The sequence below is a fragment of the Crocodylus siamensis genome, chromosome 6 (genome assembly GCF_052110815.1).
Source record: "Crocodylus siamensis isolate JL-2025a chromosome 6, ASM5211081v1, whole genome shotgun sequence".
In the NCBI taxonomy this organism is placed as follows: domain Eukaryota; kingdom Metazoa; phylum Chordata; order Crocodylia; family Crocodylidae; genus Crocodylus; species Crocodylus siamensis.
In genome coordinates, this window is record NC_143400.1 from 82441796 (window position 1) to 82454794 (window position 12999).

General features: G+C 46.6%; 1 protein-coding gene across 9 annotated transcripts in view; it reads left to right on the plus strand.

Moving 5' to 3' along the window:
- The window catches only part of LOC149863074 (uncharacterized), a 347984-nt gene that overhangs the window by 18802 nt on the left and 316183 nt on the right, over positions 1-12999 (plus strand). For 7 of the 9 annotated variants that reach the window (XR_016443055.1, XM_090052663.1, XM_090052665.1 and 4 more), the window contains exons 2-3: positions 7700-7834; positions 8581-8690. Coding sequence is in view for 6 of the 9 variants with exons in the window: in XM_090052663.1 (XP_089908789.1) it covers positions 7700-7834; positions 8581-8690 (245 nt within the window). In the remaining 3 variants the exon portion in view is untranslated. Of the gene's footprint in view, positions 1-7699; positions 7835-8580; positions 8691-12999 lie in introns of those variants that run through there. The other 2 variants (XM_090052671.1, XM_090052670.1) reach the window with 1 other exon arrangement.

Here is a 12999-nt window from a genome sequence, read left to right on the forward strand (position 1 = left end):
TGTAGCGCCTCATGACCTGGCTGGGGGTGCTCCGAGCCGTGTCATTGGTGCCCACGTGAATAAGGAGCATGGGGTAGTGGTCTGTGGGCCGGAGGAGCTGCGGGATCCTCTCCGCAATGTCTGCTGAAGACCACAGTTGGTAAGAACATCTTGGAAACCTGCAGAGAAGCCTGTGTGTGTGTTTAGCAGATCACCTGAGATCTCGGGGGCTACTTGTTGTAAAATCTGCTTATCTCTTTGGCTTGCTCCCCTGTAGGTTTTTCCATAGACATGAAACCTATGGATTATGAATGGGGATTTACCCTATTCATGATTTCACATTTTTTGTGGAAACCATGGAAAAGAAAAGTTTCTGCAAACCCTGTGAAAATGGTGATTTTGATCCCTGTGCTTTTTTTGGCACAGAATTGCTAAGAAAAAGAGAAACTTACTAAAAATAAAATGCTGGCTCCCTAGTGAGAGCCAGCAGTCTGCAGCAAAGATGGTGGCTGTCCTGTCACCTTGCTGCTGATTGGCTGATAGATCCCCATTGTGTGGCCCCATCCCTCTCTACCAATTAGCAGTGGGGGACAGGGCCTTCAAGGCCCCTCAGCTCATCAGTAAGGATGAGTTGGAGGGAGGAGTTCAACAAAAAGACCCTGAAAATTGTGTTATGAGTGGCCCATGATTTCCCCCCCTCTCTTGCCGCAGCAGTAATGAAGTAGATTCCTAATTATGTATAATCAATCTGTAGGCAAGACTACTATGATGTTTCTGGGTTTTTTCCCCTCTTTTTTTAAAATAATAGCTTAATTGGAATAACTACCAAGTAAGAACTTTGGTAGTCAGGGGTGTGTGGGTGGGTACCTTTTTTTTTCTTTCCTCTTTCCCTATTTTTAGCTTTACTTCTGTGAATTTACAGCAAAGAAACTGCCAATAAACACTGTGAATAGCCAAGTAAAGATAATCTCCAAGTTCATGTTATTATCTGTTCATTAGAATCATAAACCCAGGAGTTGGAAGTGTGCAGGGTGTCTTTGTTTAAAGGGCAGTTTCATAATGCAAATATTAAAACTAAGGTTTCTGGTTTTCTTGAGTCAGACTGAGACGCTAATAATAGCATTTGTGTTAGTTTTGGCTAATGGGCAATAGCCTTACAAAAAGGTTTTAAGAGGATTGCTGTATCAATCAAATGGAAAAACACAATGTAGAAGTCCACAGAGGAATGCTCGTTTTAACATTTTAAGATCCTATTAACAAATAGCATCTGCACATGGTGCAGGTGAATAAAAGCTATGGGTCTGTCTGTTTTTATAAACAGATCCTTGAACCCACTTGTAGTTTTGCAGGTTTTAGACAAAGGGAAATATTTGGTGGCAGACAGTAATTTTAAAATATTTTGTGAACAAATGTATTCCAGTTCTTAAAAGTTAAACCAGTTTTATATGTAACATTAGTCATCCTGGCTGCCTCACTGCTGTGAAGCAAAAAGGCAGGGGCATAACAATACAGCTGGACACCTGGGACCTTTTTTTTTTTTTTTATGGCTTCAGCTGCACCACCAGTGCAGTTGTGTCGCTGTGGCAGCCGTAGGTCGTGCTCATCCCTCCTCCTCCCATAATATGCCCCACCCTAGTTAAGCTACGGAGGATGGGGATAATGGGTGAAGATTGTTCATTATTGAGAGAGGGGTGGTTTTGCTGTTCTGCCGGTTGAAGAGGCAAGTGGTTGCAAGTCTTTGCAAATCTCAAGCTGGCAATTTTTAGTATGGTCATTTTGGGATGATAGCGACCATAGGGATTTAAAACTGCGTCTTTGCACAGGACCCCAAAGGGTGAAACCCATTACTAAGTGGAGGATTACATGGGAAGGAATTACTGCAATTTAATTTTAGAATGTGTTTTTGTTTGTTTGTTTGCTTGTGTTTTATCTATCCTCTAGCGTCGTCATCAACCATCTCTTGATTCAAGAATGATCTCTACCAGTGCTCGTTGATGGGTCTTGAGGTGACTTCAGAGTCCAGTTCTTGAGCCACAGAAGTTGCAGGTCTTGTCCCAAGGGAGAGTGGGCTGCAGGCTGGGATTCCTCTGCTTTTCCTTCCTATGCTGTCTCTTCTTAGAGAGCAAGATGTTTTACCTCAAAACAGCTGCCACTTGGTTGAGGTTGTGGTACCATTTGAATTGGTCAACATTCAGCTCCTCCCAAATCTTGATGTTGGCACCTGTTTGGTTGTTTTTGAGGTATGCCTTCTTGCAGTGTTTCCTCTGGCCACTGCAATATCTCAGGCCATTACTAAGTTGGGAGTAGAGCACTTGTTATGGGAGTTGAGTTGGGCATCCTTACACAATACCTGGTCCAGTGAAGCTGGTGCTTGAACCAACTCACTTGACTTCAGTAAGGATGCTGGCATTTGTGTACCGATCTTCCTAATTGACATGGAGGATTTTCTGAAGGTATCATTGGTGTTATCTCTGCAGGCTCTTGAGATGGTGACCATAGGTCACGCATGTTTCACTTCTGTAGTGAAGAGTGGGGATGACGACTGCTTTAAACCTGGATCTTGGTGTCTTCCATAGATTGGGATGAATAAAGACATGCCAAAGCAATTTCCTAAAGGAGGCACTTGTACCCTGGATCCTGTGCTATATCTCCTTACCAGTGTCTAGCCTCTAATATTAGTTCAAGAACCACATGGATAAGGTTTTTGTTGTTGTTGTTGTGGGCTTGTTAATTTGTTCATTTCCCCCCTGCTCTGTGTAAAAATTAAACGTGTGACCCTATGCTACTGCATTGCTTTAGTCTATCTGAGTCCTAGTATTGATGTCCTGATAATATGGAAGTAAGGAGTGTCAGGGTGGGGGTCCATAAATAATTGTAGCACTTGTTGGTTGCCTGCCTCTCCTGCTGAAAGTCTACTGCAGATGAACATACAAGTATCTGGAAAGCTTTAAGCAAATCTGATAAAAGGGAATATGCATGAAAGATCTGATAAATGGAATATCCCTTACAGTAGGAGAATGGGACTAAAAACTGCTTTTTCTAATGCTGAGTAACTGAAGTCCATGTTATCTAGTGGTTAGATCAAAGCAATGGGAGTGAGTGATTTTTGGTTTTGTACTTCACTGCCAGCGAACTGCAACTTGGCCTTGGGCAGGTCTCTCAAGCTCTCCTTTCAGTTTAACTCATCTGTAAAAATGATCATAATATTTTCCTACCTTCCAGGGGCTTAAATTCTGTAAACCGCTTCAAGATTCAAGATGAAAGGCATATTTAAAGGGTGGGGGGAGGGGACCATACCTCATGTGGTGATGGGAAACATAATGAGGAACTGAAAAGTGCTTTGAGCTCTTGAGATAAAAGGCGCTATAAATCATAAAGCAAAGTATTAACACTATCCAGTATATATTATGGTAACTCTGACTACCAGCAGCTGTTGGGCTGAACGAGTTATGTCATTATTTAAAGTAAAAGAAGAATATTTTTTGTTTTGTAATATAGTTGTGCTTCCGTGTGTATAATGTTTATTGACAAAGGACATGTCTGTGTGCATGTGCATGTATGGGGGGGGAGGGTTACATAGCCATGGAGCTTGAACTGAGGCTCTAATAGTTTATAAAAGAACTTTTTAACCCATTACGTTTTGCTTCACAAGTGCTAAGTAGTAGTGGATGCTTATACATATAATAAATATAACACCATTTATCAAACTCAAACTTCCAGGATAGAATATGTGATGTGTTTGTTTGTCAACTGACAGAACAGTAGGCTGATATTTAGTTCTTGATTTTAATTATTTCATTATTAGTTCCTAAAGCCACTTCGGGTACTATTGAAATTATTTCTGCAATCCCTTTAACCGGGGTACTTCTTGCTCTTACTCCTTAATGCAGTGGGCTTCCTTTTAAATCTTGCATCCGTCCCAAGCTGTAGCTACTGACTTAATACAATTACTCAGAATTTACAGCACTTGTACAATGAAATCAGAATGATCACTCCCTGACTTTTTTTTTTTTTTTTTAATTCTTCTTGTAAAAGTGACAATATAAAATAAAATCCTCTCCTCATTTAAACACGACCAATTCAACTCGCCTAGTAAAACCTCTGTACTTTTTAAATTATTTTTTAAGGTGGAATGAAGATCAAACTTCTGTTCCACAAAGCGCTACTTATTTACCATGCTTTTTGTTACTAAAGAGATCAGCACAGAAAGACTCTGCTCCAGAACTGCTTGGGGTGGTTGTTTTTTTTTTCTTCCAGTTCTGTAACCAAACTGAAAATCATTATTCGCGTTATTCTGATTATAATTATGACTTCAATTTTTCAGAAAAAATAAGTTGACTAAATACAGGGAGAATTGGCAGTGCACTTTATAAGCAAAAAAGATTTTTAGCCTATTCAGAAATTTCTTGTAATGCAAAATGAAAATTAATATTGGAAATGCGTTTAACTGTAAAACATATCTCCTAGAGACTATTGTTTGCCTTTGGGAGTATTTTATCATAGATACATTATTATAAAGCAAAGCAACTTTTCCATGCACTTGCAATGGTTAGCATAATTTCCTTTTTTGTATTTCATACCAGTGATAAGAGGAAAGCTGACAGTAATAGTTACTTTATTAAACAAAAATGACGTCCATGGCTGTAGCCATTTTTAGAAGTAGCTATATGTGTTATATCTGCCTTGTAAAAATAAAGAAAAAAATAAAAAAAAGACTGTTGAAGTCACTAGAAGTTTTGGAATTAGGTATTTAGACCTCATTTTGAAAGGAATTATTCAAACCCTTAACTTTTGTGGAAGGGGCTGGTCCAGCTGAACACACAATTTTATGCAAACACTTATTTATTTATTTTTTTTAAGTTTAAGTCTTGGCAGCATATGGGCCTCTATTTTGAATCAGTACTGAGCATGAGAAGTAGAGTGAACTGTTTAATAGCATGAGTGAAATTCTGTGTCCGGGAAGTTGATGGAAAAACTCTCGCTGACTTCAGTGGGCCCATGCATTTCAATTGCAGGCTCTTCTAGGGACTAGTGTCCACACTCTGGGTGCATCCACACATGCAGGCACGTGTTCTTGCGGCAAGTCAAATAAAACAAGTGCAAATTTGGGGTGTTTTGCCTTGGCGCACGTACTTGGACATGGACTTTGTTGTGAAGCAAATCATGCCACTTGGGGCAAAATAACTGACTGGCTTCTCTCAGATCTGCAGCCAGGCAGAGCTAGAGCCCGGGACCAGCACCTGTGCTGTCCCCATCAGTACAAAAAGCTGCCCTGGCAAGTAGCTCAGGGCTACTTGCTCCCAGGAGCTTCTGGGGCCCAGGCAATTGTTACCCGGGGACACTACCCCTTGTGCCAGCTGGACTGCTGAAGCAGCCCTGAGTTCCCTGCACCCTCTGCCCACAGCAGGGGGCTGGCAGTGGGGGCTGCTGCCTGGTTGTGACCTGCTGCGCACCTGCCAGACCTGGATGGGGACTGCACAGCCAGTGGAGGCATCTGCCCCTCTGGGCCAGCTGCCAGTGGGCTGTGGCTGCACAGCTGGCCTCTGCAGCACTACTGCCATGTGTGCCCCCTGCCTGGCCATCTGGGCAGCTAGCTCCGGCAAGATGTTCTGGGTGTGGTGGCCTGCTTTGAATTGTCAAGTCTAACCTAGTGCAGTGCAGCGTGGAGCTGTGAGCCTTCAGGCAGCCCTGGGCCACTTGGGCTGTTACCTGGGTCCCGGCACCACTCACAGGGACCACATGTTATGCCAGGCCAGGTCCTGCCTCCATGGAACCAGCTCAGCCCGAGGGTATGCAGGGCCCATGGAGGCAGGACCTGGCCTGGCATGACAGATCGTCCCTGTGAGCAGTGCTGGGCTCTGGGTGACAGCCCAAGTGGCCGGGGGCTGCCTGAAGGCACACAGTCCTGACCCGCAATGTGCCGCTCCAGACCCACAACAAGTGGCACAGGTGCCACCAGGACTATGCGACACCACTGGGGACTGCGGAGGTAGCTGTGGGCCCTGTGGGGGGGGGGAGGGGGTAGTGCCCTGTGGGGGGGGGTAGAAGATACACCCCTCCTGAGCAGCCCCCCTCCACACAGCTCCCCCACACCCCCAAGCTATCCCCACAAACCCCTCACCTATATACCTGGCCCTGTGGATCAGGAGTGAGGGGACTGTGGTAGGCTGTGGGTTGAGTGAGGGGCAAGGGCAGGGGCAGGGCACTGGCATCTCAGTGCTGCTCAGTGCCACGTACCCTGGTGAGCAAAGGGGGTAGGGTTAGCTTTAATTTTTCTATGACAAAAAACCCAAAAGTAAATGCAAAAGTGTATAGATATTTAAAATTTATTTTATTATGATAGAGACACTGGTAGGTTTCCAAATTACTTTAAACTTGTAAATGTATCAATAAAATGGAGAGAGATCAGTTGGGCAATATATAGTGGCATTTCATTTTAATAGCGAAAGAACACTATTTTGGGTCTTTTAATGTGAGAATTTGGGTTTCTTATCAGAGAACTTGCAATTTTTAGATGGGGAAAACCAGAGTCTCTGCTGGTGAGACAAGTGGCAAGACCTGGGCAGAGGAGCTTGTTCGGGCCATCACTGGAGACCCAGCTGGAGGGCAGATGAGGTTGCTGACCGCTTGGCCATTTGGGGCCAAGAGGACACAGTTTCATAGTTTCTAGGGTTGGAAGGGACCTGAGCAGATCATCTAGTCCAACCCCCTGCCATGGCAGGAAAGAGTACTTGGTCAAACGACCCCAGCAAGGTGTACATCTAGCTTCCTCTTAAAACCCCTGGGGTAGAAGCCTGCACCACTTCTCTTGGAAGTTGGTTCCAGACCCCAGCCGCCCTGACCGTGAAGTAGCGCCTCCTGATATCTAACCTAAACCTACCCTCTGCCAGCTTGTGACCGTTATTCCTGGTCACTCCTGGCAGTGCTTGGGGGAACAGGGACTCCCCCAATGCCTGCTGATCCCCCTGACTAGCTTATAACAGGCCACGAGATCCCCCCTCAGCCTTCTCTTTTGGAGGCTGAACAAGTTCAGGTCTCGTAGCCTCTCCTCCTCATAGGGCCTGCCCTGCTGCCCCCGATCATGCGAGTGGCCTCCTCTGGACCCTCCATGCTGTCCACATCCCTCTTGAAGTGTGGCGCCCAGAACTGGATGCAATACTCCAGCTGTGGCCTGACCAGTGCCGCATAGAGGGGGAGGATCACCTCCTTGGACCTGCTCGAGATGCATCTGTGGATGCATGACAAGGTGCGGTTGGCCTTCCTAACTGCCTCCCCACACTGCCGGCCCATGTTCATCTTGGAGTCAATTAGCTTCTTCAAATAAATTTCACGCTAGCCCTCCTGGTGTAGTTCTGCACTCTGTTTTTGGGTAAAATGGTTAAGAGTTGTATCAGCACAGCTGCTCAGTGGCCAATATTTTTTCCATCCTTACATGTGAAAATTGGTATCAGAAGTGCTTTCACACATGATTTCATCTTACTGATCAGATGAAGCACAATCATGGCCCAACTAAAATCAGAGAGAGGTAGGCTAGGATTTTACCCATTACAGCAATCTGTAATCACTTGAAAGAGATGATCCCCCAGAAATGTCACACAATTGCTCAAACATTTTTGAATAACAATGTAGTATAGAACTGCATGCATTTCTCTAGACTTGACTTTCTCAAGCATTATGTACAATTATTATATTTCTTATTTGTGTGTATCTCCCTCTCAAGGCCAAATGTATGTCCAGAACAAGAGCTTGCAATGGTGGGATATCAGCAGCCATGTGTTCAGGCTTTTACCCGTATGATCAAGGTGTGGAAACAAGGCTGCACAGGGCAGAGATGGTGTGTGAGCCATGAGAGAAGGTAATGTATAATCTGTAACTAAGTTATATCTCTCTTTAACAAATGCTGTATTTACTCCAGAAAGCAAACATGGCAATAACTTTTCTCCCCCCCCCCACCGCACCCAAACATTTTTTTTTTTTTTAAATTGTAGTAGTGTCATCATGAGATTTTTACAGGCAACTTTTTTCTTTTATGTTTAGGAATTTGCATTTTTGTCACACAGAAGACAGTGTGTACATGTACACGCAGCACTAGTTCATGGCTTTAGTAATGCAAAAGATGTTGGTAACATTGACTCATGTTCTTCTTGCTGGTTCTTTAAGTTATCCCTATGACTTCAGTGAATTGAGGCCCTCTTGTTGACTTCAGTTGGCTTTGGGACTGGGCCCTAGTAACAGCAGCAGAGGTGCTGTCTTTTTTCCATTTATGTTTAGAACAGATAAGGGATTATTCCAAAGGAAATGAGGAAAAAATTGGTCACTGGGCAAAAAATACACTAGCTCTGACTGAGGACTGAAAAAAATGTTACTGGAAACTGCTTGGGATATTTGAAGGAGAAGATTGTGTCACACGATTGGCAACTGGAGATTATTCTTGTACTTTCACATTATATGTCTTTATTACCCTAACAGTTTGTATAAAGAAAGCATGTCTATAAAAATGGTGCTCATGTCTTAAGAACTGTATTCATTGCTGCTATGATTTGAATAAACTGCACAGAAGGAAGCTGGGATTGTTCTCTTACACTGGCTCTTATTTTAAAGGACTGGGTATTACACGGTCTACAAACAGGTGTACAGAATGGAGCATCAGACTGTCTATAAGTGTTGCCCAGGGTGGATGCAGCAAGATGATGAGCCTGGCTGTTTGCGCTGTAAGTTGGCTGGTTTTATTCTAAACTGAGGCAAGATGGAATAGTTTCATCACGTAACCATGTTTTCTTATTGCATTGACCCTCTTAAAAGGATCGCTTTTGCAGTTGAGATTCTCTTAATGGAGAAAGCTTTTCTTGTTTTGTCTTTTTTAGAAATTGTATACAGTAGCTCTAGCTACCTTTTTTAAGATGGCCAAGAGTATTTTACATGAACAACAGTCATAATTTATTTATTATTCTTTAAACCAAACAGGCCAGTCCTAGACTCAGAAGTGTAGCAGGGCACTTCTGCCTTGGGTAGCTACAAAGCATGGGGCAGTGCCATCTGCCTCTGTGTTGGTAGTGACAGCACAGTCACAGCAGTGGCTGACAACAGCTCTTTTTACACGAAGGTAGCACCTGGGATTGCTGTATCAGTTGTCCCGTGCCTATGTTGGTACATCAGAATTGGTCCCGTTCAGAACATGTGTAAATAGATGCAGATCATCTGAAATAAACTTTGCTTGGTTACAATAGCATTGAATCTGGCCATATGTCAGTATCTGGCCATAGCAGTGCTTTTCAACTGGTGTGCTGTCGCTAATTAATACGCTGTGATGACTAAATAGTTACGGAAGACTCTCACGTGTGTTGGCTGTGAGGGGGAGGAAGGGGGAGAATTGGCTGAGCAGAAGGAAATTCATCTACTGCACATGTGTTGGTTGTGGGGGATGTGCAGTTGGAGCCTCTGAATGGCTGTGCTGTAGAATTTTGCCACGGCAGTGAGCTACAGTGAGCTCATATGTGTGGGGATAAGTATGCCTTAACAGGTGTGCCATGGAAAATGTTTATTAATGTAAGTGCCTTGGGCTGAAAGGGTTGGGAAACACTGCTGTATAGCACTGGCATCTTCTCTGTGATGCCAGCACTCCCAAAACTTTGTCCAGTTTTGGGCCCCTCACTTCAGAAGGGACGTGCATAAGCTTGAGAGAGTCCAAATGAGAGCCACCCATATGATCAAAGGCCAAGAGGGCCAGCCTTCTGGGGAGATGCTGAGGGACTTGGGACTCTCTTCAGTCTGGAGCAGAGAAGGTTCCTGGGGGACTTGGTGATAGCCTACAAGTTCCCTAGTTTCTAGGGTCGGAAGGGACCTGAGCAGATCATCGAGTCCGACCCCCCTGCCATGGCAGGAAAGAGTACTGGGGTCAAACGACCCCAGCAAGGTGTACATCAAGCCTCCTCTTAAAGACCCCCAGGGTAGGAGCCAGCACCACTTCTCTTGGAAGTAGGTTCCAGATCCTAGCCGCCCTGACCGTGAAATAGCATCTCCTGATATCTATCCTGACTCTACCCTCTGCCAGCTTGTGACGGTTATTCCTGGTCGCTTCTGGCAGTGCTTGGGGGAACAGGGACTTCTCCAGTGCCTGCGGGTCCCCTCTGACTAGTTTGTAACAGGCCACTAGATCCCCCCCGCCCTCAGCCTTCTCTTGTGGAGGCTGAACAGATTCAGGTCCCATCGCCCCTCCTCATAGGGCCTGCCCTGCTGTCCCCTGATCATGCGAGTGGCCTCCTCTGGACCCTCTCCATGTTGTCCACATCCCTTTTGAAGTGTGGTGCCCAGAACTGGATGCAGTACTCCAACTGCGGCCTGATCAGTGCCACATAGAGGGGGAGGATCACCTCTTTGGACCTGCTTGAGATGCATCTGTGGATGCATGACAAGGTGTGGTTGGCCTTCCTGACTGCATCCCCACACTGCCGACCCATGTTCATCTTGGAGTCAATGATGACTCCAAGATCCTTTTCTGCCTCTGTACTGACAAGACGGGAGTTCCCCAACTTGTAGGTATGGTGCCAGTTTTTCCTCCCCAGGTGCATCGCTTTGCACTTGTCGGTGTTGAATCCCATCCTATTCTCCTCCGCCCACCCTTGTAACCTGTCTAGGTCTGATTGCAGCCTATTGCTCCCTTCTAGCATGCCCACATCCCCCTGCATCTTAGTGTCATCAGCAGATTTGAACAGGGTGCTACCCCCTCGTCCAAGTCACTGATGAAGATGTTGAACAGTGTGGGCCCAAGGACCGAGCCCTGGGGGACCCCACTGCCCACATCCCTCCAAGTCAAAAATGACCCATCCACCACCACTCTCTGGGTGCGGCCCTCCAGCCAGTTGGCGATTTCAATTGACTGTGTGGGTGTTGACACCACAGCCCTCCAGTTTCTTAATGAGAATGGGGTGAGAGACGGTGTCGGAGGCCTTCCGAATCATAGAATCAATGAGACGGAAGGGACCTAGACAGATCATCTAGTGCGACCCCCTACCATGGGTAGGAAGGAGCACTGGGGGTGGCAGGTGCCATATCCAGTCTCCTCTTGAAGATCTCCAGGGAAGGTGAGAGCACCACCTCTCTGGGAAGCCTATTCCAGGCTCTGGCCACCCTTACTGTGAAGTAGTAGTTCTTCCTAATATCTAACCTAAACCTGTCCTCCCTCAGCTTGTGGCCATTGTTCCTGGTGGCTCCAAGGGGGGCCCTGGTGAACAGACTTTCCCTGAGTCCCTGCTGGTGGCCCCTGATAAAGTTGTAGGCAGCCACAAGATCCCCCCCCCCCCCCCCCCCCCCCAGTCTCCTCTTGTGGAGACCTGAAGAGATTCATATCCCTCATCCTCTCCTCATAGGGCTGGCCATGGAGGCCCCCAACCATATGGGTGGCCTCCTCTGGACCCTCTACAGGTTCTCCATGTCCTTCTTGAAGTGGGGCTCCCAGAACTGGACACAGTACTCCAGCTGCGACCTGACCAGCGCCACATAGAGGGGGAGCAAGACCTCTCTGGACCTGTTAGTGATGCCCCTGTTGATGTATGACAGGGTGTGGTTGGCTCTGTCTATTTCTTCGTCGCATTGGCGACTCGTATTCATCCTGGAGTCAATCCTGACTCCAAGATCCCTCTCTGCCTCTGTGCTGCTGAGAGGGGCAGCCCCTAACCTATAACCATAATGCTGGTTCCCTCTCCCCAGGTGCAGCACCCTGCACTTGTCCTTGTTGAACTGCATCCTGTTCAGATCCGCCCACTTCTCTAACCTATCCAGGTCTGCCTGGATGTGGTCCCTGCCTGCTGGTGTATTCACTTTACCCCACAGCTTGGTGTCATCAGCGAACTTGAACAGGGTGCTCTCCACACCCTCGTCCAGGTCGCTAATGAAGATGTGGAATGGCACTGGCCCAAGGACTGAGCCCTGTGGGAAAGTCCAGGAAGACTATGTCCATTGCTACCCCTGCATCTAAGGATTTGGTGACCTGGTCATAGAAGGCCACCAGGTTGGTCTGACAGGACCTGCCGCTAATGAACCCGTGTTGGTTGCCCCTAAGCATAATCTCCCCTGCTGGCCCCTCATGGATATGCGCCAGAATAATTTTCTCAAAAGGCTTGCCCAGGATTGAGGTAAGACTAACTAGCCTATAGTTTCCCAGGTCCTCCTTCCTCCCCTTTTTGAAGATGGGAACCACATTGGCCCTCTTCCAGTCCTCCAGCACCACACCAGAGCACCACGAGTGCTCGTAAAGCCATGCCAGGGGTTCTGCAATGACCTCAGCCAATTCCCTCAGTACTCTAGGGTGGAGATCATCCGGACCAGCTGATTTGAATACGACCAGTCCCTCCAGAAGTTCCCTAACTAGTTCCTCACTAACCCTTGGCCCACGTGTGCCTCCCCTGGGGCCTGAGGGGGACCCAGCGGGGGGGTTACTGTTCCAGTCCCTGCTTAGGAAAATGGAGGCAAAGAAATCATTAAATAAGTTGTCTTTGTTGTCTGGTGTGACAACGAAATTTCCTGACATGTCCTGCAGGGCCCCACATTACCCAGAACCTTCTTTTTACCCCCTATGTATTTAAAAAAGGACTTCTTACTGTCCTTAATCTGGGAAGCCAGTCCCAGTTCCATCTCCGCCTTGGCCTTCCTGACTGCCCCCCTACATCCCTGCACAACTGCAATATAATCTTCCCTGGTGATGGCCCCTCCCTTCCATTGGCTGTGCGCCTCCCTTTCTGCTAGGAGACATTCCTGGATACTTTTGGTGAGCCATGGGGGCTTATGTGCCCTCCTGCTCCCTTTGATTCGTGTTGGGATTACCTCCCTTTGGGCTTGGAGGTCGTCTCCTTAAGGAGCGACCACTCTCCTTGGACACCTGGCTCCCCTCCCCTCTGGGACCTCAGTGCTTCCCTGACTATTCTCCTTAGCTCATTGAAGTCCGCCCTCATGAAATCTAGGGCTGCTGCCTTGCTGCTTGCCTTTGCCACCTTGCGCTGGACGGTGAATTTTAGCAGGTGATGA